General features: G+C 36.6%; 5 protein-coding genes across 5 annotated transcripts; 4 read left to right on the forward strand and 1 right to left on the reverse strand.

Annotated features, from left to right (window-relative positions):
* The first annotated feature begins 28 nt into the window (after positions 1 to 28).
* LOC106174864 (coiled-coil domain-containing protein 74A) lies at positions 29 to 5,315 on the forward strand. The gene is made up of 8 exons (XM_013556594.2): positions 29 to 196; positions 1,034 to 1,462; positions 1,981 to 2,091; positions 2,272 to 2,337; positions 2,637 to 2,766; positions 3,179 to 3,386; positions 3,548 to 3,717; positions 4,292 to 5,315. Exons 2-8 carry the CDS (start codon positions 1,153 to 1,155, stop codon positions 4,428 to 4,430), a joined length of 1,134 nt encoding a protein of 377 aa, XP_013412048.1. The 5' UTR covers positions 29 to 196; positions 1,034 to 1,152; the 3' UTR covers positions 4,431 to 5,315.
* Positions 5,030 to 6,959, reverse strand: LOC112041568 (ninjurin-1-like). The gene is made up of 3 exons (XM_024074981.2): positions 6,501 to 6,959; positions 6,201 to 6,354; positions 5,030 to 6,025 (listed from the first exon to the last, which is right to left on the reverse strand). Exons 1-3 carry the CDS (start codon positions 6,662 to 6,664, stop codon positions 5,765 to 5,767), a joined length of 579 nt encoding a protein of 192 aa, XP_023930749.1. The 5' UTR covers positions 6,665 to 6,959; the 3' UTR covers positions 5,030 to 5,764.
* Positions 6,960 to 8,331: 1,372 nt separating this feature from the next.
* Positions 8,332 to 11,279, forward strand: LOC106174869 (uncharacterized). The gene is made up of 5 exons (XM_013556608.2): positions 8,332 to 8,405; positions 9,627 to 9,688; positions 9,926 to 10,148; positions 10,455 to 10,638; positions 10,820 to 11,279. Exons 2-5 carry the CDS (start codon positions 9,672 to 9,674, stop codon positions 11,185 to 11,187), a joined length of 792 nt encoding a protein of 263 aa, XP_013412062.2. The 5' UTR covers positions 8,332 to 8,405; positions 9,627 to 9,671; the 3' UTR covers positions 11,188 to 11,279.
* Positions 11,280 to 12,933: 1,654 nt separating this feature from the next.
* Positions 12,934 to 15,887, forward strand: LOC147763956 (uncharacterized). Its single transcript, XM_087002626.1, has 4 exons — positions 12,934 to 13,446; positions 13,724 to 13,961; positions 14,397 to 14,580; positions 14,797 to 15,887. Exons 1-4 carry the CDS (start codon positions 13,430 to 13,432, stop codon positions 14,877 to 14,879), a joined length of 522 nt encoding a protein of 173 aa, XP_086858752.1. The 5' UTR covers positions 12,934 to 13,429; the 3' UTR covers positions 14,880 to 15,887.
* Positions 15,888 to 15,982: 95 nt separating this feature from the next.
* Positions 15,983 to 18,095, forward strand: LOC106174881 (apolipoprotein D). The gene is made up of 4 exons (XM_013556630.3): positions 15,983 to 16,498; positions 16,795 to 16,919; positions 17,118 to 17,203; positions 17,583 to 18,095. The coding sequence occupies exons 1-4, from the start codon at positions 16,319 to 16,321 to the stop codon at positions 17,813 to 17,815; spliced, it is 624 nt and encodes a 207-aa protein (XP_013412084.3). The 5' UTR covers positions 15,983 to 16,318; the 3' UTR covers positions 17,816 to 18,095.
* The last annotated feature ends 2,771 nt before the right edge of the window (positions 18,096 to 20,866 follow it).

Here is a 20,866-nt window from a genome sequence, read left to right on the forward strand (position 1 = left end):
ATTTTATTGAAATAATGCATTTGTTTTCTTGTCTTATGCACAATTTTTCCTTTGACCTGTTCTTGGTTTCTCCCAACTTGGCCTAAGCAACTTCTCATTTGCATATGAAGCCAAATGTTTGTGCATGCCAAAGTGAAGAGAAAAAAGCAGCAGCCATCGTAATGGAGACAGGACTAGTTGAAGCAGTTGTTTCAGAGTAAGAACCATTTTTATCTTAGTTTAGTTAAATATATATTAGGACATTTACTGCTTTATTGATACATAGAAGATATACCTGTGTGGAGGGCAGAAGGAGTTTTGGATATTTAAATTAACATTATGTAGATTTAATAGGCCTAAATTACAGGTACACTGTGGTAAAGGTGATGCCAGTACCAGATGCTTCATTGTCTGAGCTTGAATATTAAATATTAATTTTATGAATTGTTTGATATTATTGTTGTCATTGTTTATATCTCATCCACAGTTTTGAAAATTAATATAAATTCAAAAGTATAACTGCTGTATGAAAACACTTGATCATTTTACCAATACTACCAGTTCATTTCTGCAAGGACAATGTGCTGAATAATTAGTCTGAATATGACAGCTGTGTCCAAATATGAGAGGCTGCATTATGCCTGTACATTTATTGCATAAAATCCTTAATACATCAATTAATTAGATTTTCTTTCATTTCCTAGTTGACTACATTTATAAATATGAGGTTGTTAGGGTAATAACACATCAATTTCCTTTGAACTTAGAGACAATTAAACCATAAAAAATTGGACCAGTGAACCTTAGAGTAAAGAACTTTGATATCAATAAAGCTTCATACCAATGCATCTTAATTGGTACTGTTGAAATGCATACTTAATTTCAAACAGGTGACTATTTTATATTATTAAAAAGGAGGTTATAATAGTAATGAAATGTTTCAAGAAGATTGAAGTGACAATGAAATGAAAATCAGTGCAGGTAAAATTTAGGGCTCTGCAGGAAACAACCATCTCCTTAAATTTATAGTTTAATCTTGTCTTTTTCTTTTCAGATACCACTGAACAGAAAATTACTGAGAATTGACTGGATAGCGTGGCTCACATAGTAGTCTGCACTAACTTAGAAGCACATATAGTTTTAGCAGATTAGAATAGAGAAACAATAATACTGATGTCTGCTCAAACGCAGCTACCACCCCTGAATAATCTCCCACAGTGGTCAAGAGTTCATACATTGGACAAGGCCAGATATCCAAAGCCATTTGTAAAAGACAGACTTAACCCAATGCCAATGGCGGATCTAGGTGCTAGCAACCCTCCTGGCTCTTCAGAGTCGGACAGAGATCTAGACTTTACAAGCATGGATCCAGTGACCAGGATTCAGTACCTTGAAAAAAGCATAGGATTTCTAAAACATCAACATAAGGAGGTGCTTTCTAGTTTGCATGAAGAAATAGAAGCTCTGAAAAAAGAAAACAAAGGTAATTAAGAGGAGATACATTTTGTGTTGAGGACGTCTGGAATATTTACATTTAATCAGTCTGCTTCAATGCCTACAAAAGATTTAGTCTTGTAATTCTCCAGTAATAAAAGTTAATTTGCAGTGGTGCTAATTGAAATTGCTTGACTTCACACACGTTTATTGAATTATGGGAGAATACTGACTTAATTAGTTATTGATCTTACTCTTTCTTATGAGAGTCTTTTGGGTAAATGTGAAATTGGTATTCATTGATTTGATATTGGCATCATGAAACAATACATCAACAGGTCTCAATCAAGTAATTGATTATGGTGTTAAACCTGAATTAAGGAGGGCTTTATATTTTGATGAATAATTCACAGTATGCTAAATTGGTGATAGGAATGCTATTCATATAGTATTCATATATTACTTACTCTTTGTAGCTTTGAAGGTAAGGAAAATAAAAAGGATATGATCTGATTCCATATTACCCTTTCGTATTGATAATTAACCAGCTTTTTTTTTCTTCTTCAGATCTCCAATTTGAGTTGATTATGATTCAAAAGAATCAGCAGTTAAATTCCTCAAGTGCCAATAATGCAACTTCACAAAAACTGGAGGTGCCTGACAGACCTACAGATAAAGGTAAACTTTGTTTTACCCATTATTTTATACTTCTAACATTTCTAAAACTGTGTTATAATTACTCTTGTACCTTTCAAACCATTATGTTGCTTGACAAGTGACTTGATCATTTTAAATCTCTCAAGTTTTTCGGCCTGTTAATTCTAAATGTTTCAAGTAATTGGTTGGATTTTATTTCAGAGCAAAGCTCAATATCCTTGAGGTCAAGAACAGCAGAGGGGGATTCTGTAACAGACCAGTCACAAGGTGAGGAAACAGCAAAACCATCAGCACTCATTATAGCCAAGATCTTCATAGTTATGAAATATTCATTGTTTCTTGGAAGTCAATACTGTGCACATATTTGTCAATATATGTCCAACACAGCAGTTTTAGAATTTCAAAATTTTCCTCTTCTCAAGCATTGTTTGTTGATGTGATACATCATAGTTTTCTGTCATCTTTGGCCTTTTTTAGCTGATCTACAAATTATATAAATAACTGATTGATTTGGTCATGTCTGTATTGAGGTTTATTTTATTTATTGATTTATTGATTGATTTCAGAGCCAGAATTAAAGCACATTTTCTTAGAAGAAGAAATAAAAGACTTAAAAGAGACTCTAAGGGAGGCAAGGAACCACAATACTTATCTCAAACAGCTTTTGGAACAAGAACAAAGCAAAAGTAAAGAACTGTAAGTAATATTGCCTCTGTTATTTTCAGTAAGAGCCATTTTCAGAAATAATTACTTCAGTATCATCATTTGTTTTTGGGTACAACTGTTTGTTTTTAATATTCAGTTGTAAATAACTTATAATGAATAATTCAGTATCAACTCTGCAGGGGACTTCAGATTATTTATATTCTTGTCAACATAAATTTATAGTAAAAAAAACCTTATAACTAAATATAATTATCAAAATTAAATGCACAATTGGAACAATCTGACAATGAGGTGAAATGCAACATAAGACACAATGTTTGAAGTCTAAAAGCTTTGCAGTGAAAGTCTTAACTATGCGCTAATCTTACTTTGCAATTTAGATGTAGCATGTCATGTTTTTATGAAAATTTGTTGCAACGGAATGTTATTGCTACAATTTTAGACAGCAACAGGTGTCCAGTCAGAGCCATGAATCCCCAGCAGCATATGGCCAACCTCAAAACACACCTATAGATATGAGTAGCATCACAGCCAGTCTGAACCCATTGCAAATCCACCCTGCCAACCAGCCTCCACGGCAACCTACTCTACAGGAGTGCGAGATGATCATTCGGCACATGCAGCATGTCAACGAGAAACAGTCACATGAGGTAATCCATCTTATCCATCTTGTATGCATAATGTTTGGAAAATCCTTGATGAATGGAGCTAAAATATGTTTATCTTACCTAATGTCCATGCTGAGACATCTCCGTTGCAGAAAAAATTTTCTTCATTACCAACTTTCATAAATTTATATTATATCTTTCAGTTGAATAGGTTGAAGTCAGATCTGCGTGATGTGTTGTATTCTCACAAGTGGACCCCAGATGCATACCTGCTAGCTAAGGCTTATGTAGCAGAAGAAGAAAAGGGGGAAGTGGTTGCATTAGACCCACAAGCTAGATTGCCAAAAATACACAAACATCCTGGAAGGAAATTGTAAGTTGGTAAACATGCCTATTTCTTTGTTAATGTGCACATTATTTTTGTTGTATGATTTTTCAAGAAAAAAACTTCATGGGTCCCATCATCTTTTGACCATTTCGTGGTTGAAAGGTCAACCGTTGTGCTTTTGCATTTAGGGAAAGTTCTTAACAATTTTCATATCTGTAGCATATAAAAAGTAGTGTTTCAGTTAAATGAGAACTCATTCATCTGCCCTGAATTATATCATACAGATGTCTAAAACATGTAATGCCCCCAGCTGCAAAAATAGCAGATGTTTTGTAGAAAAGCTAGTTGCAGTCAAAAATCTGTATTTACCATGTAGAGGCAATCAAGGACACTGGCATGACCTTTCCCGCAAGGCCATTCTTTGGCATGCGCAATGTGAAATGCTGGAGAACTGTGAAATGGTCAATGTAAAAGAGCTCCATACCATGAACAATGCAGGATTGTTGAAATTAATATTTCCAGATGATAAGGGAGTGAATTTTGAAAATCAGTAATTATGATTGCTATATAAGCATATCTGATACCCATATTCCTATCAGTTTATTTTTCTTCATTTCAGACCTGAAGTTGCCTATATTGCCTCCTCTGAGAAAGTGTCTCTGCCTGCCCTAACACAGACTGTGGGTAATAAAGCAGTAGAGAGAAGAAAAAGAACACAGATTCTCCAGAAAGCTAGACTTCGTAAAGAGGTGCTATAAATGGCAAGATAACTGTGCAGTTTTTTCTTTTTATTCACACTACTAGGACTTGATATTCAAATGTATTTGGATAAGGGGCCAGTTTTGTGTTTCAAAAAAAAAAAGCAACTGCTTTTGGTGCTTGCTTTGAGTGGCTAGCAAACCAAATAGGGTAAAGCTTTATCTACCTGAGTACTGTATATTGTGCTCTAAACAATTGACTTGTATTACCAATGGGAGCTGGATATACTTACAGCTAATGTGCCCTTAGAAGCTCAGTGCTTTAAATGATGACATGGTCATTGTATTACTATTAGATGTAAAAGAAAAGTGTCTATGTTGTTGTCAAACATATTAATAGCGATCAACATTTTAAAAGTCAAGTTTAAGATTGGTTTTTCATATCCAAAGTTTATATGGATTCAGTTGATTTTATTTAATTACTTTGGGCAGAGAGATGTATATTTAGACCCAATTATAACCAAATTTAATTTATAAGATTTTTCTGTTGTGTTAGGTGTGCTCTTTTGATGTTAAATGGATTCATGTGAGGGCAATTCAGTCATTTTATAGTCTACTCCCTTTGATTATTGCATTTAAAAAAGTCACACTACAACACATCAAGACATTCCAGATTTTTATTTGATCACAAAATCACAACAAAATAGTAAGGATCTGATGAGCATTTGATGCTTATGCCAGCTAATTGCATTTGTTATAGATATGCGTTTTGTTGCAAAATGGAGCGTTCAATTTACTATTCGTTCTCTTCATTTTGTTTCAATATTCAAATGACCTACAGACTAGAATCGTGGCATTAATGTTTGACATGTCAGTCAACATTGTATGCAATATTTGCCTATTCCTAACGAACCCTGCGAAATAAAATGTTTGTACAAATCAGTACATTAGTTTTCGTGTTTACTTGTGATGCAAAGGTTTCACGATTTTTTTATGATCACACCGTCCACTCGGTGGAACAGAACATGATATTGAGTCATTTTACACCAAGATGCCTTAAGTAATTGGCTTAGGTGACCAAGGAGTTACTCCTTGAGGTGACGAAGATCGAGAAAGAAGGACAGTATGACCCAACATCCAATACAGCTCTACCTCTACGAGCATTTTGTTCTATACAAGAGGAAATATTTGTACTTTTTTTCTTCAGTGTGAATGAAACTAGGATCTTTTATGAGCTAGAGGCAACATCATAAAGTAGTATACAGTGTCATTTCACTGAATTATAATTATATAGATGAAAGTCATAAGTCCGGGACGTTTTTATCACCCACCCGCTCCTCTCTTTTTTAGATAAAAAAACTGAAACAAATATAGACTGAAAACAGTGCCATTAGCTAGTTTCGCTCTAATGATTCATTAATGGGTATGTTGCCATTAAAGTGTTTTTCGGCTGGAGGAATGTTCACTCCAAAGACAGCAATGATGATATTCATAAACAAAATAACAATAATGAAGAGTGTGGATATTGTGCTGCCGACGTGCCGCGCTCGGTTTCTCTGTCCGTTATTGTTCCACCAGTCACGTAATGCCACTTCGTACTCATCTCTGTGTTCGTAGTTGAGTCGATTTGGTGGGTCGTGCAGGTTTGTCATCGTCTGAAAAAAGACGAGCAATATCACTAATTTTACATAGATGCAACACATTTTAAAACGAGAAAAAGAAAAACATAAATATATTTAAGAATGAACTAGATGAATGCGTTCACCATGGACGAAGTTATTTCTCTCTTTCCCTCAAACATCCTTTTGCACACACGTAACGTAGGCCTACCTCGTACCAAAGGAGAAGTGCCACTATCAACTGTAAAATAATAGATCCGATCAGCATGGAAACTTGTAATTCAAAGAACGGCTCCTGGCCTTTCAACTGCCATACCACCTTTAGCTGACTGGCATTAGCTGCGAGCAAAGCCTTGTCTAACAGCCTGGAGAAATGAAAGATATTAAATTTATACCATATAACATTGTCAATACATGCATAGACACCAAAAATTCCGAAAGAATCTTTCTTTGAAGAACTCATAAAGCATGCATAAACGCAAACTGTTGCACAGAATATATGACATCTTACCCCTGCGCAAACGTTTTCTTCTTCATATAGTGAGTGTAAGGCTCGTCAACATTTCTGCCTCGGAATACTCCCAAAAAAGAATGATTTTCGCCGGAGTTTTCATCCAAATTGTCGTTAAACTTTTCTGTGATTGACGTTTTCTCCTTGTTCTCTGTGTCGGCCATATTCCTATTTGAGCCAGGCTACCTGTATATCTTGATGGTACACGAAGCGGTCAGCGAGCGTTTAGTTGGTGCACGTGTGAAAACAAACAAATCCCGAGTGTTGAGTAACTTATATATAAAATACTCCAGCGTTTCGTTTCTAAGCAGTTGCAGGCGTCTTGTTAGAGATGCTGCCGCATGTGATGTCTTGTTCATCACTGTTGTTGTGGGTTTTTCCTGCACTGATGGGCAGTCTATTAGGAAGTGAAGGAAAGAACAAATCCTGCTTCGCCCTGTCATCGAATAGGCGAGTGAGTCACGACCTCTCTTGCCAAAAGTAAAACCAACTAAGGCTATATATATATAAGTTTACATCCTGGTGGTAAAATTTTAAAATCCCTGATGACCACGATGTTTCATTTTCATATTTTAGTCATGGTAAATAGGCCTTATATTATCTCAAACAATTTGTGAATACAAACTCAAATTCTTTCTTCTTCCGCGTTAGTTTCTCTTCGTCTTGAACACCTTTCAATTTTCATTCTAAAAGCCTATTCTAATACTGTATTTCAAAGATCTATCACTTTCTTCATCAAAACGTAATGAAAATGCTGCTCAAACAAATGAAAGCAAAAATTGCATTTTTTACGTTAAGTAATGATAAAAATACATTCATAATTGAACGCGTTAAAATATGTTAACAGTTTAATTGTGTGTTAAATACAATGCGCTTTTTAAAAGAAACGTTGCCTTGGCGTTATAAGCTTTGGATCTTCAATCTGCCTTTTAATGAATATCTCATTCGGGATGGTGGTGATAACAAAAAAGGATGCCAAAGTTGTTGGTCCTTATACTGTTGTAATGCCAAAGAATTCCTTCATTCTCTACTTCGTCTGTTCTCCGGGACAAATAATAAGATCATGGAACGGACGGTTGGCATTTTCATAGGAACTTTCGTGGAAAGCATGCCTTGAACTGCAGCAATTGTTGGACCTTCTGTAATGAATTTTTCGGACCTTCTGTGGACAACCAATTCTGTAACAGCTACTGCTAAAACATATATTCACTTTTTCTGTCATTTATTCTTTATCTGGTGTTTGGCAAAAACACAAACAAATGTGTTGACACATCAAAATTGTGTTAGTTGAACTAATCACACGTAGCGCATCTGTTAGCAGGTGAGTGAAGTATTAGGCCCGTATCCAACAATTTCAAAGGCGGCCGGTTCTTTTTCTGAAAAAGTGAACCTTTACCATAAAATCCCCATGTACATTGTAGCTAGATCAAATTTTACCCAGAGCGGACCTTTTCCCAACAAAAGGGGAGGTTCTTTCGAACCCCCCTGGCTACGGGCCTGAGTATATAGGATCTTCAGTCCCTTTTTAAAACTGCTTATTCACCAACGCTGACAAGCCCCCTCCCCCCACCCCACCACCACCATCACGAAAGGGAATAAATGGCGAAACACAAAGTTGAAATGGATTATTTATATTTAAAAAAATCTTCCAAAGTATATCAACCCACGTGTGTTCATTTTTTTAAATGTTGTTCGGTTTTTTGACAAAAATAATATCAATCTACGAAAATGTCAAAATACTAGAAAATTTAAAAATAATGAATATTCAGAAGCCCCCATCACCCGCAAATTACCAACAAAATGCTGTGAATAAATGTTCTTTGACCTATGCCTCTCAGCTGACGTCATATCAATTCTTGCTATCAAGCCGTGTTAAGGACTACTGTGTACTACCCTCCCCTTTAGGTAAGTTGCAACAAACGAAGATAGTATTAAATGGTGCCTTCTAGCGTATACTTTCCGACACAGAGGAAGGGGGAGCGGGACAGAGGGGGGAAGGGATGGTTAAGGGAGACATTTGTAACATACTTGAAACAACAGTCGCAAACACACCGTGCAACATTCCATATGGTTATTCATTATGTGCGTTTATTCATTAATCTAAGTTTTTTTTTTTTGCAAATTTTTGTACAATTCCAAAGTAATTTTTTTTAATTTGACTATTTACGAAATGAAAGCTGTGTCACAAGTTGCCAACAATAGGGTGCAAAAGGCACCCTGCAATTTCAGAATTGTCCTTGTTTCAACTCTATTTTATCGTAACTATTGACATAGCCATTTAAACTTCAAACGAGTGATATATGGATGTCCCATATGATACAGCAGCTGAGCTCCTACCATAGGATACAACATCAGACATTTGAAGTGTATAAAAACACTCTTTAATGTTATTCATTAGAGCTGTGTAAATGTAGGCCTACATCAGGTTTTTCTCCTTGCATGACAAAGGAAATAATGTTCTTGGCTGATTTAGTGTACATTACTGCATTTTACAAAAATGTGGGATGTGACCATAAGGACCCCACTCTATATATGTTAAGCAGAATATTTCGCAAAGTGTTTCATAAAAATACATATGGTGTGTAAAACCACATCAGCAAGTTCCTTTAATTTCAAATGAATAGGGTTCTGTAATTTATCTAAAGTGACTACATGTAGATCAAAAAGAATCGCACAACAAACAATTAAGGCTTTGAAATATACAGTAGATGTAAATTGTATAATAATAATTGTATAATATTAAATGCCGTATATTAAATGTTAAAACCAAACCCGACTTTATTTAAAGTTTAAGTAGTAACTATCTTTTAATATAACCATCCTGCATGCATATTTAATACAGAACTAACATACATGCACTACATTGTAACACCGTGATGTATCGTTTTATATTGTGAAAGAGTAGAAACATGACCATTAACGTCTTTTTGTTTCTCTAGGTCTTTATTTGTTTATTTATATTTAGGCTAACTTATTGATTCATTCATTTATTGTAAACTTGCTTAGCAAAAAAAAAAAAAAGGATTTTTTTTACCCATGGTCCCTTTATTCGTGGTTCAGTGTCCCCCTTCCTACAGCAAAATTCTCACTTCTACACATAACTGATAGTAAAACATTTCTTTTCAGTCGGGAATTGGTCAAATAGCATAGCATTGGTTTTCAGCCGAGATAATGCGATCACAAATTCAGTAAGAACAATTTAACAATTTACTTAAATGTTAACATTTAATATTAAAAAAGTAAGACTTGTCAGTTTTATCTTCTTTTTTTTTCAGTCTGGAGAACACTCTTCTCGTGCTCTAAATTCACGTTATTTGATAAGCTATAAAATGTCTGTAGTAAATCAGAATAAATGAGTCTATTGAAATCATCCTTAAATAATGTATATTTGACAAGTTAATTTATATACACCTTTTTCACCCCAGATGTGCCGCGTTCTGGATATTGCTTGTGCAAGTACTGCTGACCACATCGAGGCAAGTTCCCAGAGCACTGCCTCACTACGACTACACGCTAACATACATCATGGACGGGGCTCCAGCAGTGGTTATAGATAACAGCAGTAGCATTGCCGAACATCACCAGCTGGCTGGGCGCTCCATGGCCGAAGCCATTGCCGAGGGAAAGAGGGCCACTCTATGGTTGAAGGTGTTTTACACAATTAATGTTGCAAGCTATTATAGTAAAACGTTATCGTCAGGTTAACAAACCAAAAAATTCAAAACTGTGCTGCATGAGTGACAAAAATGTAACACGACAGAGATCGCGCGATCCCTGGCTAGATCCTCGTAGGCAGAGGGTTTTATTTGTATTTTTTGTATCATTTTTTTAAAAAATAGACCTTTTTTACATGAACCAAACGAGCAGCTGTCAAAATACCTTGTTATTTATATATCTACCTTCAAAGATAATTTCACACCAGTCTATTGTAAAGAAACGTTGTGTTAATTGTAGGGAAAATATGGCATTGACTTCACAGACGTGGAGGATGAGGTTTACCTCGACGGTTCGAAAGCGGTCACGAGAAATAACCTGACATTCAAAGCGTTTGCACTGGACCCTCGAGCCCGTTATCGTCTCGTAACTGCCAGCAATGGATATAGTGCGCAGTATTTCAATATACCACTCACGGATGCAGGTAAAGTTCTAGTTAGAATGAGCTATTACTTTTCGGATTTTCCAGCTCAAGTGAGACAAATCGTTGTACGGCTGAATATTCTTTATTTCTTTTCAAAGTCCCCGAAAAGTATTCTATTAAAATCCCATATCACGACCTTTTGGCTTCCGGATATTTCACACTATAGTTATCTTGCTTTCAGGTTGGACATTAATAACAGATGAGGAATATCAGGCGAATGGTTCTTATACAGGCGTTATTCCTAAAAATTCCTACATTCTGTACACCGACTACGTAATCCCCGTGTGTCCATACTGCCGCACCAGAGAAGGTTTTTTGCACTTTCCCTGTGGGAATATCTTCGGCACCACAACACCGTTGGTTATTCATTATGAAACCAAAAGTTTCCTTGCATTGGGGAATCCTATCATTATCGACTTTCTGGTTAGAGAGAGGACCTGGGGTGAGGGGGAAGCCAGCGCCGTGGGGTGGTTCTCCGGGACAAATAATAAGATCATGGAAAGGACAGTCCTCACTTTTCCAGGAACTTTTACAGAGAACACAACCTGAACTGCAGCTTTTGTTGGAGGTTCAGTATTGGATTTTCTCAAATTTTTTGTAGAAAACCAATTATGTGACATTAAAATGTAAATTGTGATTCATCCAGTTGTGATGTTTAAAGGTAAAATTATTCACTCTAGTCTTGGACCTAAATAGAGTCTCTATTTAGGTCCAAGCTCTAGTACTAAACACTGACGTAGAGATTCCGACGTTTCGTCCTCATCCCAATGAAGATGTCCTTGGGATGAGGACGAAACGTTGTAATCTCTAATCTACGTCAATGTCCAGTGTTAGAGTTAATAATTTTACCTTCAATTCTGTGACATAAACATCAATTATACATTACTGTATTTGTACCAGGAGTTTAGCTTTTAAGACAAGAACATGTTTTGACACATCAAAATTCTGTTAGTTGAACCTGTCACACGTAGCACATCTCAATACACAACTGTAAGAAATAGTAGGAAGGAGGGTCTGCATTTTCCCCTTATAAGCACTGGAGTATCCATCAACTGTAACCCCTTCCCCCATTACCACCAACATCAACACCAACAGCAAAAACACCACCAACACTAACAACAACACCAAGAAAGGAAATAGACGGTGGTACACAAAGCACTGGGTTAATTAAAAGTGAAAAAAATGTTTTTTTTTCTCAATTTATATCCGCCCACGTCTATAACTTTTTGAAAGAATGTTCATTAGTTTTTAATTAAAAAGTATCATAATCCCTGCATTTATCAAAAATCGTGAAATCTAGAAAAAAATTGATATTCAGAAGCCCCCATCACCAGCAATGAGCAACAAAATGCATTTTTAAAATTTTAAAAATGTCATTTGAACGATACCTTATTAGCAGTTCTCTCTAAATCACCTTTTATCTAGGGTCACATGTGCTGCGCTCCCCTTTCGGTAAGTTGCGAGGAACGAAGGTAGAATTGAAAGGTGTCTTCTAGCGTATACCTTGAAAGACAGAGAGAGAGAGAGAGGGGTTGGAGGTAGGGGTAGAGAGGGGGAGGAATGTCTAAGGGAGATATTATTAAACAAACTTGTAACAGTCGCGCACAGTGCAACATTTACTACGTAAGTCAACATGTGATACCGTAATGAAAAGTATTTTACGCTAGTATTAGCTAGTATGTATGAATTTGATTTCATTGTGAGCTTTATGCTGTATGGTATGTCCTTTTTGTGTAATATTGTAACTTTTGTATAATTTCAAAGTAAACTGTTTCAGTTAACGCTGGTCGTATTGACGTACCGAAAACTGCCCCTCAAGTTTCGAATGAAAGTGTGGAAAACGCGTGAGGTATTTATTAACGCATTAAAAGTGGAATGGCAGCATAAGAATCCCTCTCTGCATGTATTAGTCAGACTTAAGCAGGGTGCTTAATAAAAAAAATACCACTGCTGTCTAAAGCCACATAAGTACACTCCATTTACTTAAAATGAATCGGCCTATGTTATTTATCATATAGTGTATAGCTTAGGAAGAATCACATAAGAGACAATAAGCGTTTAGAAAATATGCGATGTAAGCAAGATTAAATTCGTAAATTCGTAAATTGAATGTTAAAACTAAGCCTTACAACGCTGATCGAAAAGGTGATGGGGATCATCCGAGATAGCACTAAGTGTTGCTAAACAAAGTCTCGCAGGATCTGAAGTGGAGTGGAGTAAGAAATAATGACAGAATAGAAAGTGCGGTGCGACAACGAATAAAAACCGACAGGTTTATCCACGGTTACTGGCATCTGGCTGGGCCCAGTTTCACCAACACTGGGTAGCGCATTGGATAAAATTGTTTTCTTCTTGACAGTTATCATGAGGCTAGCCTCCCCTTTCACCCACTGGATAGCAATATCAGAGACAAAAATAAGAACCTAGCGTTTGGAAAACATTACTTTACACACAGGATAACTGTTCAATGGATAGTGTCATCCATAGGATATCGCACTACCCTGTGTTGATGAAACTGGGTCCTGGTTGATTTCTTTTAACAGTCTAATGCACAACAGTACGAATGATGCATCGTTTTAGTCTCTCTCTCTCTTTCTCTCTCTTTGTTTTTTAGGCAAACTTGCCAAACAGAGCCAGGGAATTTCTCCATTAACCTCTTCTTTTTGCCCCACCCCCCTTCAACATCAAAATTCCCTAATTTGCTCATAAAATATTAAATAAACTGTAACATTTCTTTCCAGTTGGAAATTGTTTAAGTTGAATTCATAACCATTGGTCATAAGCCGACATAATGCGATCGCAATTTCGGTAAGAATCAAGAAGAAATTTTCTAACATTATATTCTTATGTTAACATTCCAGATAGATTGTCTTGTTAGATCCCTTTCTTGTTTATTATTATTATAAGTAGTAGTAGCAGTAGTAGTACTAATTATTTTGACATGACGCTTCCAGTACACCACGACATTAAACAGGCGATAAAATAACTGTGGTTAATAAGAACTTGTTAACTTTATTGCAATTATAATCAATGATGTGTATATATATATTAGACAAGGTAATCTTTCTAGGATTTTTTTACCCAGAATAATTTGTAGATGTATTGCGCTCTGGGTGATACTGCTCGTGCAAGTACCACTGACCACATCGAAGCAAGTTTCCAGAGCGCTGTCCCACTACGACTATACGCTAACATTTATCATGGACGGGGCTCCAGCAGTGGTTATAGATAACAGCAGTAGCATTGCTGAATATCATCAGCTAGCTGGTCGCTCCATGGCCGAAGCTATTGACGAGGGGAAGAGAGCTTCTCTATGGTTGAAGGTGTATTTAGCAATATTTTACATAATAGATATTGCAATCTATTACAGTAAAACGTTATCGCCAGGTTAATAAGACTGGGTTCCCATGCCTAGATCGATCCATCTGGATCGATCCAACCCCCTGGGGAGTCTCACTATATTGCTATCAACTTAGCCGGCTTAAACGTCTGTCACTCTTACCCATAGCTAGGGGGTAAATATAATTGGCCCCTAACAGCTTATACCTATAAAGAAACTTAATAATAGATCCCTATAAGGCAGAGGACTTCTTTCAAAACCATATGTATTATTTTAAGACTTTTTGCGCAAGTTCCCACTTTACATGAACCAAATGGAAAGTTTTCATATTACCTTTTTATTTATGTATAGGCCTACTTGTTTCTACCTGCATACATGGATTTAAACCAGGCTATTGTAACCAATGTTCCAATTGTAGGAAAAATATGGCATTGACTTCACAGACGTGGAGGATGAGGTTTACCTCGACGGTTCGAAAGCTGTCACGAGAAATAACCTGACATTCAAAGTGTTTGTACTGGACCCTCGAGCGCGTTATCGTCTCGTGACTGCCAGCAATGGATATAGGGCGCAGTATTTCAATATACCACTCATAGATGCAGGTAAAGTTCTAGTTAGGACCTTGTACAAAGAGGCTTTTTTTACTGCTTAAGTGACCCTATAGTAAAGTATCATTTGCTCTTAATTGCTTATAAAGATTCTACCAAAATGCAACGTCACGTTATTTTGTATCAAGCGAATAGTATGCGGTGTCGTTTTTTTCCCTTTTTTTTTCGATAAAAGTGTGACGTCATGAGACATGGATTTATATCTTTTAGGCTGGGTGGTGATAACAAATGAAGATGTCCAAGCGAATGGTTCTTATACTGGTGTAATTCCCAAGAATTCTTACATCCTATAGTCTATACTCTGATTACGTTATCCCCGTGTGTCCATACTGCCGCACTAATGGAGGTTATTGGCACTTTCCCTGTGGGAATATCTTCGGCACCACGGCCCCGCTGGTTATTCATTATGAGACCAAAAGTTTCCTTGCCTTGGGGAATCCTACCATTATCGACTTCCTGGTAAGAGAGAAGAACTGGGGAGAGGGGAAAGCCAGCGCCGTTGGAAAGTTCTCTGGGATAAATAATAAGATCATGGCGCGAACGGTTCTCACTTTCCCAGCAACTTTTACAGAAAACACACCCTAAACTGCAGCTTTTGTTGGGGTCTTATCTTTAACGAACATTTCAGGACGACCTCTCTGAACCAATACTTTGAAATACACTGCTATCAACCCACTTGAGTTTTAGCAAAGAAAAACGCGATTAAAGAAATACAAGGGACATAATGACTGGCAGTCACATTATAGATTGCAGAAATTTAAATTTCGTAGTTTTGCAGTTGTGTTCAGGCCCTGTATTCCACCGTGAAAAAAAAATAAAAAGAAAAAACGTGACAATGCAATACTCTGCTAATATTGGGGATGGGTAAGATAATGGGTCTCGCATTTTGCAGTTCAATTACAACGCAGTAGCTTGGTTTATCATTATGTGGAGTTATCACGGTTTTTGTTTCCGTAAAATTCTGTTGCTCGTGACTCTCAATTCATACGTCAACACTACCGGATGCTGGATTTTGCTGAGGATCTCATTGAGGGGTACAGGGATCACAGTTTAAAATCACCAAATCACAAATCACAGTAAATAAAACTTTATTTAATATTTCATTGAAGATGAACACGAATCACCGAGCATAATTATATATTCGCTTCACGAAGGACGAGGAATAAAAAGCCGCATTCACGAGTCACAGGATGCAAAACCCAGTGGTGAGGCCAGGTGAAGCAAAGGGAAAAAATATAGTAGACGAGATTAACTGTGATAAGTGGGCACACTGATTGAAAATTACTTGTTTTGTGTGTGCACCCGGTATGTGTGGGTGGGTCGGGGGGGGGGGGGGGGGGGGGGGGGAGGGGGTTAGGGAAGTAGGGGTACATGTACCTCCGAAACTGAGGTGAGGGTTGACACGTGGCTTGACCCACTGCGTACTCTCACTCCGTCATTGGGCAAAACCTGACGAACTTGTTCATCAACAAAGATATTCTTAATTATTAAATTGCACGAACTTCATGTGAGAGCAATGGAGGTATTGTTCTCACAAACTGCACCTTTTCTGAAGGAGAAAAACTGGGTGGAGGGACGTGCGTACATGTATTTGAGAACATTTTGTTTTATAACAGTGTGCCAAAACACGTGCGAACTGTTAGTCAGGACACTAACGTTTCGTAACTATGTGATAACAGGTCCCCACAAACTCGACGATAACATGCAGGCCAGCGTTTCAGTGACCACATAGATGATAAGAATTTGGTATTTAAATCCACGGAGTAGCGTCAATCTGTCACAACACCAAGACACCTGCACAATGTTAAGAGCAGTTTTATCACTAGTTTTTGTCTCGCTGGTAGCGGCTCAGGTGCCAGGTATTGGCAAGTGTCCGCCAGCCAAACCCATGACCAGTTTTGACCTTGAAAAGGTAAGGCTAAGTTTTATGGGTTAAAAGAGTTTTTATATTACTTTGAAATTATATTACTCATATAATAGTTAATTAATGCAGTGAGTCGTTAATATTTGATACATTTGTTTCACAACTTTTTACCATAAATTTTAATTAAACTGATAATCATTATACACATAATACACATAATCATTAGACACATCAGGATTTTTTTTAGCAACGATATCTTTCAGCATTGATATCATATTAAATAAAGCATGTCTGTGTTTTCTAAAATGCAGTCATCATCGCTTAAAAACTGCTTATTTTCTTAGTATCTTGGCAAATGGTACGAAATTCAGCGATTCTTCGCGGCTTTTCAAGCCGGAATGGACTGTGTCAGTGCGAACTATTCCTCCAAACCAGATGGACACATTAAGGTTTACAACGTCGGGTACAAGTAAGTAGTTTTAATTATGCGCATGTAAATAATTATTGATGATCAAAACGTTATATTTGTTATACATAAATCAGTCGCTGTAAACGGAATTTTTTTATAAACTATCTGTAAAAATGGTGAAAAGGTCTTGCAAAATGAAACTAACCTCATACATTCATGCTTGCATGGTTTTAAATCTCGCTATTCTGTGCTTTGTAGGTCTGGAAAGGAGAACGCCCTTGAGGGAGACGGTTATGCTCCGGATGCTGGTTCTCCGGCAAAATTAGCTGTCCGGTTTGCTGCAGGTGAGCGTTTTAAGTGACTATAACCACTCCCCTTTCGAAGGGGGTTGAACTCCCAAGCCGAAAGCACGTTGAGTAGATTTATAATTCTGGTATTTTGTCTGTATTAAACACAGCACACTAAATGTGATATGTGAACAGAGTAACTGCATTTCTTGGCTTACTTCCTCCCAATCAAACATAGCAGAAGTACTGAGTTAACTAGTGTCCCGATTTTAGTGTGCAAAGGCACGATTCATTGTCGATTATTAAACATGAAAGAGAGCTTCCAAATTAATACTATCGGTCAAACTTTGTCAATGTTTTTCTTCTGTCTGGGATAATATTGCATTTATAGATCCGTAAGTTGACCATTGGCATAAAACTTCTTTAACAATTTCAGGGACACCGTACGCACCGTACTGGGTTTTGGCCACTGACTACAATACATATTCTTTGGTATTTTCTTGTGAAGAGGTTTTGGGGATTGGGCACATTGAATTCTCTTGGATACTGGCAAGAAAACGTTCCTTAGATCCAGCAACTCTAGATAAGCTTCGTGGAATTTTAAAGGACAATGGAGCCAACCCAGCAAATTATAAAGACACAAATCAAAGGAACTGCCCTGCCTACTAGCTCTAAGTGTGCATATATCTTATCTGCCTGTATATAAGTAGTCATTTGTGTATTGATATGAATAAGTGTCACCTTATGTAATGCCTTGGTGACCAACAGCACTACAAATTACACAGCTTATACAGTGTATAAGCCTACGTATACGTACAAGCATCGAAAAATGTTCTCAGAGGTTACAAGGAGTAATTTTCATATTTGTTAATAGATGAAGCATTTTAGAAAGATTTTTTACATTTCATATATTTAATTGAATATAAATAAATGATTTTATTAAGTGCCATTTTTCACTTTTTAAATTCTTAAAAGGCCCAATATCTCTAAAAACCTAATTAAGCGCATAAACTTTAGTAGGTGTATTTTAAGCATGCTTTAAGATAAACATAAAACACAAAACAACAATAGATGAGTTAAATGTCATCATTATGCAGCTACATTAAATTAATCCTAGATAAGAATCCAAACGATGCCAAGTTTCCCCATTGCCTGTGGTGAGATGTACAGTTTTCAATCTCCACAACCGCAATCAAGGTTCAGCTTCTTAACTTCAATGTTCCAGGGAGGAAAAAATGAATATGTACAAAATTCTCATTAAACCACGTGACTTTACCCGCTATGTTTCAGAATTCACTGTTATGAAACATTCAGAACAATATCGATAGAGCACTGTACCGGTAGACTGATTTACATACTTGAATTTGGACTGCTTGCATTGTAGTACACCGTTAATGCAGAGAGTACTCGACTTGTTAAAACCGTGGAAAAAAGGTCATATGCAAAATGCAAGCGATAAATGCAAGATATTGGCAACCTTGCAAACCCTTGATCGTGATGTTAACGTTAAGACCGGCCTTTGTATAAATATTTTATTATTGCCAGCCAAAATATGAAATTAAAACTGATCAATCGTCAGAATGGTAATGTTATAATAGTCAGATATCAAAGTAACCATTGATGAGGATTACTAATGACAACTTATCTGCAACATTTCCCATTTTGTTATATATTTTCCGATAGGTTTTTAATTGCTTTATCCGGATGAATCAATACGTATGATATAGAGGACAGTAAGTCACGAAATTTCGGTGGATAAGCAAAATAGACATGCAATGAATATGCGTTGTTACATATGGTCAACAGAGCATGATAATAGTCATTAGAGGAAAACCATCTTGTATTATTTGAAAAAAATCAAATAAACAGGATTCAACAGAGTTTAGCCCTGGGGCGCCTGATTCGCGTATATAATCTTAATTTTGATGATTTACAACAGAAAAAGGCAGCAGAGAATGGCTTTCTCAAAGCAGAAAAAAATGAATGTTGTCATATCTTACAATTGCACTTCAGTGGTTATTGCACCAAGCTGCCGTAAATTACTCATCTAAAACCGATAAAAACCTCGCCTCAGCGGGCTTTGTGCGTCATTCAGCCGGACAGAACATTCTGGAAAACAGAATGGTCATCAAAGCGGTTTCTTTGAATAGAGATATTTTTTTCTCGACGAGACTACATACTCAAGCTCTTTTATTGTATATCCATCTTAAGTGAATTATTTTGATTATATTACTGTTTGCGATTAATTCGACGCCAAATGCATCGAGTGAGTGGGCGCATAACAGCTTTGTCGAAGGAACCGTTTTACACACGAATTCAGAAGAAGTAATAATACTAGTATAATACACGCAGTTCGGTCAATTCTCAAGTTAAGTGCAATCCAACGCTCATTGTAAGAATATATGAGTTCTAATCTTTACATTGGAAGTTTCCATAATGTTCAAAGTGTTAGTCAGCCTTCCCATGGGATGCATATTTCTCCTTTTAGATGGTATTCTGATATTCTGCATTACGTATAGCCTTCAGTACATTTAGCAAGTACAACGTGGGCGAAAAGAGCCGTAAGAAAATGTGAACATTCGTCATTTTTCTAAACATTACTTCGCAATGTGTTATTCCTTTCAACTCCACATAAATACAGGAGAATGGCTCCAACGGTAAATCACAGTGTATGTCTTTCTGTTAATGTAGAGTAATCTTTATTCTGAGAGACGATTAAAAAATAAATCGTTAGATCTCCCAAATGTAAAACTACTTTCGCTTCAGATCAACCTATTTCATGGTCGTTTATCAGCTTTTTACCCCTTCAGTGCCTTCAGACATGCTGTTGAAGTAATGGTATTTTTGCTGAAGCAACCCTAAAGATATCTCAGATTGAATATTTAGAAAGTATTTTCAACGGATTTTAAGCCGGCAAGTTCGAAATACTTGTAATTGACATTTGGGCCATTAACACGAGTCGTTTGAATTGAAAAAAGAGTAATGTGAAAATTCAGGTAATTGGCAATTTGTCACTTTAACAAACCGTACATCACTAGAGATGAAGAATAAATGAAATAACGTGAGGTGATGGCATTGATTTAGATTAGGACTTAATCTGTGTAATGCATAATGTTCATAAGAAATGGGTGTTCAGACGTATTAATATACTTGATCACATTTAATGATTCTATCAACTATTTGTACGAAAAAAAAAGACTTTTAAGACTTTTAAAAAGCGTAAATTGCTCTATTAGAGGTAAGTAGTTTTACGCAATGAAGTAGAAACTTGTTTTAATATAATGCATTTAATGCACGAGAAGCATACCTATCCACTCGTTAGTGTAAATTAAATGCATGTGTACCAGTACATAACCAAACTCCTTCACAATGTGAAGTAATTTGCGTTAGAGCTTGGTTTTTTCTTCTTAATTCAAAAGATTTTAGTTCAGAGATAACGATATTTACTGCGTGCAAGATTCTAACTTTTATTGCCCTTAAACGTTCAATACGCAAGGACCTAGGAGCATAATTAACTCCATTTAGGGGTCGCTGGTGTATAATCCAAACGAGCTCTGTGCGTTTTTAACTTGTTTGAAGTAGGGTTCAGTACGTACATTTTTACTTCGATCTTTATTTGCTTCGCTGTGGAACTCCTCGTTTCCCCGGTACAATATTCCCATATAACATTTTTATAACTCAACAGGCAGGTTTAATAGCGCTCACAAGTATAGCCCTTTG

Source organism: Lingula anatina, chromosome 1 (genome assembly GCF_051362555.1).
Source record: "Lingula anatina isolate TDL-2025a chromosome 1, LinAna3.0, whole genome shotgun sequence".
NCBI classification, from domain to species: domain Eukaryota; kingdom Metazoa; phylum Brachiopoda; class Lingulata; order Lingulida; family Lingulidae; genus Lingula; species Lingula anatina.

What these genes read in the sequence shown, in the direction of transcription:
- LOC106174864 (XM_013556594.2), top strand. Translation starts at nt 1,153, where the DNA reads ATGTCTGCTCAAACGCAGCTACCACCCCTGAATAATCTCCCACAGTGG. An exon ending in TGACAGACCTACAGATAAAG is followed by an intron (nt 2,092 to 2,271) that starts GTAAACTTTGTT and finishes ATTTTATTTCAG; the next exon opens with AGCAAAGCTCAATATCCTTG. An exon ending in AAACATCCTGGAAGGAAATT is followed by an intron (nt 3,718 to 4,291) that starts GTAAGTTGGTAA and finishes TCTTCATTTCAG; the next exon opens with ACCTGAAGTTGCCTATATTG.
- LOC112041568 (XM_024074981.2), bottom strand. Translation starts at nt 6,664, where the DNA reads ATGGCCGACACAGAGAACAAGGAGAAAACGTCAATCACAGAAAAGTTT. An exon ending in AAGAAAACGTTTGCGCAGGG is followed by an intron (nt 6,355 to 6,500) that starts GTAAGATGTCAT and finishes TCATTTCTCCAG; the next exon opens with GCTGTTAGACAAGGCTTTGC. An exon ending in CACTTCTCCTTTGGTACGAG is followed by an intron (nt 6,026 to 6,200) that starts GTAGGCCTACGT and finishes GTCTTTTTTCAG; the next exon opens with ACGATGACAAACCTGCACGA.
- LOC106174869 (XM_013556608.2), top strand. An exon ending in GGGCCACTCTATGGTTGAAG is followed by an intron (nt 10,149 to 10,454) that starts GTGTTTTACACA and finishes TGTTAATTGTAG; the next exon opens with GGAAAATATGGCATTGACTT. An exon ending in TATACCACTCACGGATGCAG is followed by an intron (nt 10,639 to 10,819) that starts GTAAAGTTCTAG and finishes TCTTGCTTTCAG; the next exon opens with GTTGGACATTAATAACAGAT.
- LOC147763956 (XM_087002626.1), top strand. An exon ending in GAGCTTCTCTATGGTTGAAG is followed by an intron (nt 13,962 to 14,396) that starts GTGTATTTAGCA and finishes TTCCAATTGTAG; the next exon opens with GAAAAATATGGCATTGACTT. An exon ending in TATACCACTCATAGATGCAG is followed by an intron (nt 14,581 to 14,796) that starts GTAAAGTTCTAG and finishes TATATCTTTTAG; the next exon opens with GCTGGGTGGTGATAACAAAT.
- LOC106174881 (XM_013556630.3), top strand. Translation starts at nt 16,319, where the DNA reads ATGATAAGAATTTGGTATTTAAATCCACGGAGTAGCGTCAATCTGTCA. An exon ending in CCAGTTTTGACCTTGAAAAG is followed by an intron (nt 16,499 to 16,794) that starts GTAAGGCTAAGT and finishes TTATTTTCTTAG; the next exon opens with TATCTTGGCAAATGGTACGA. An exon ending in GTTTACAACGTCGGGTACAA is followed by an intron (nt 16,920 to 17,117) that starts GTAAGTAGTTTT and finishes TGTGCTTTGTAG; the next exon opens with GTCTGGAAAGGAGAACGCCC.